Genomic DNA, 1,321 nt, shown 5'->3' with positions numbered 1-1,321 from the left:
AAAAAAAAAAAAAAAAAAAATCATTTTCCAGTAAACATTTGTACGCGCTTGTTTGTTGATTTCTTATGAAGAATCAATTTTTAACCTCAAATTGAAATTTTGTTTTCCAGAATTAGGTCTTACAAATGGGCAGGAATTGGCAGTGGCTGATATAACAACACCTCAAACAGTGATTTTCAAACTCCATTTCACAACTTGACTGATTTTGAAAACATTCTGAACAAACTATACAGAAATGTTTTTAGGAGAAGTATTGATCTGTTTCTCAGTGTACTAGACTTTGTCACTTTCTAACAGACTTGGATTTGAACGTAAATACATTTGCTGGTATCACACCAGGCCATAAATTGCTGAGGGTGCATTGTATATATTATGTTTGAAATGCGATATGAACTGAGTCACCAATATAAAGATAATAGGAATGGCATATATAGGAAACTGGGGCATGTCATTCCTTTTCTTAATTTCATCCATTGTAATTATTGAGTTAAGATTGTTTTTAAGACAGCAAGAGATCATATTGTGTTTCAAAATAATTATTTTTGTCAAATTTTCAAGTAAGATTTTGTTCTGTTACAATTCACATTTTATATATTTATTGAATGGAGTATTAGCTTGAACAAATATGTCTGGTTTATTTAAACTTGCATTGCCTAATGTCCTTAGTTGATTAACTTGAAAACTTGACTTGCATTTCAAAACTAGAAAGTTATCCAGATGCCACACATTACAATTTTTGGTTATGAATGTTTTTATAAAGCTGTAAAGATTGCTACTTTGCGACAAAAATGTTTTTCCTCGTGATGTGCAGTACTATGAAGCCCCATATCAGAAACTGTTAGAACTGATATTTTTTTTTAAAATTCTGAAATGTACAGTATCTTTCATCCCTTTGCAAATACTCCAAAAGAAGTTGAGAATACTATAATAAAATGAGCAATAACACTCTTGTACAGGGGTTGTGCATTAGTCAATAACTTGTAAAGCTCTTTTGGCATGATGTGTCCCAGGCACTTCATAGGAGCACTATAGAACAGGTAAATAACAGTGAAACACATAGAACTAATAGGTCGGGTGTACAAAAGTCTGCTGAAAGTATTACAATTAAAGGAGTATCTCAAGGATGAAAGCAAGTTACAGAGGCAGAGAGATGTAGGTAGAGAATTTCAGTGCTTACAGTTGAAGTACCTGAAGGCTGGGCCATCAATAAGGCAAGCGGTTAAATTCATACAGATCAGCATTATCTGTCTCTGAGATCTTTGAAGCAGGAGAAGATGACAGAGATTGGAAGGGGGTAAGGCCATAGAAGGATTTGTCAACA

At 33.3% G+C, this 1,321-nt stretch overlaps 1 protein-coding gene across 3 annotated transcripts in view; it reads left to right on the top strand.

The window, feature by feature from the left end:
• uba3 (ubiquitin-like modifier activating enzyme 3) overlaps positions 1-953 on the top strand; it is a 29,459-nt gene extending 28,506 nt beyond the window's left edge. For all 3 annotated transcript variants that reach the window (XM_048606775.1, XM_048606776.1, XM_048606777.1), the window contains one exon: positions 111-953. In XM_048606775.1, coding sequence (XP_048462732.1) covers positions 111-199 — 89 coding nt within the window. In that variant the 3' untranslated portion in view covers positions 200-953. The remainder of the gene's footprint in view (positions 1-110) is intronic.
• The last annotated feature ends 368 nt before the right edge of the window (positions 954-1,321 follow it).

The sequence above is a fragment of the Rhincodon typus genome, chromosome 16 (genome assembly GCF_021869965.1).
Source record: "Rhincodon typus isolate 14 chromosome 16, sRhiTyp1.1, whole genome shotgun sequence".
Lineage (NCBI taxonomy): Eukaryota > Metazoa > Chordata > Chondrichthyes > Orectolobiformes > Rhincodontidae > Rhincodon > Rhincodon typus.
This window is presented reverse-complemented; position numbering and strand designations above follow the sequence as displayed.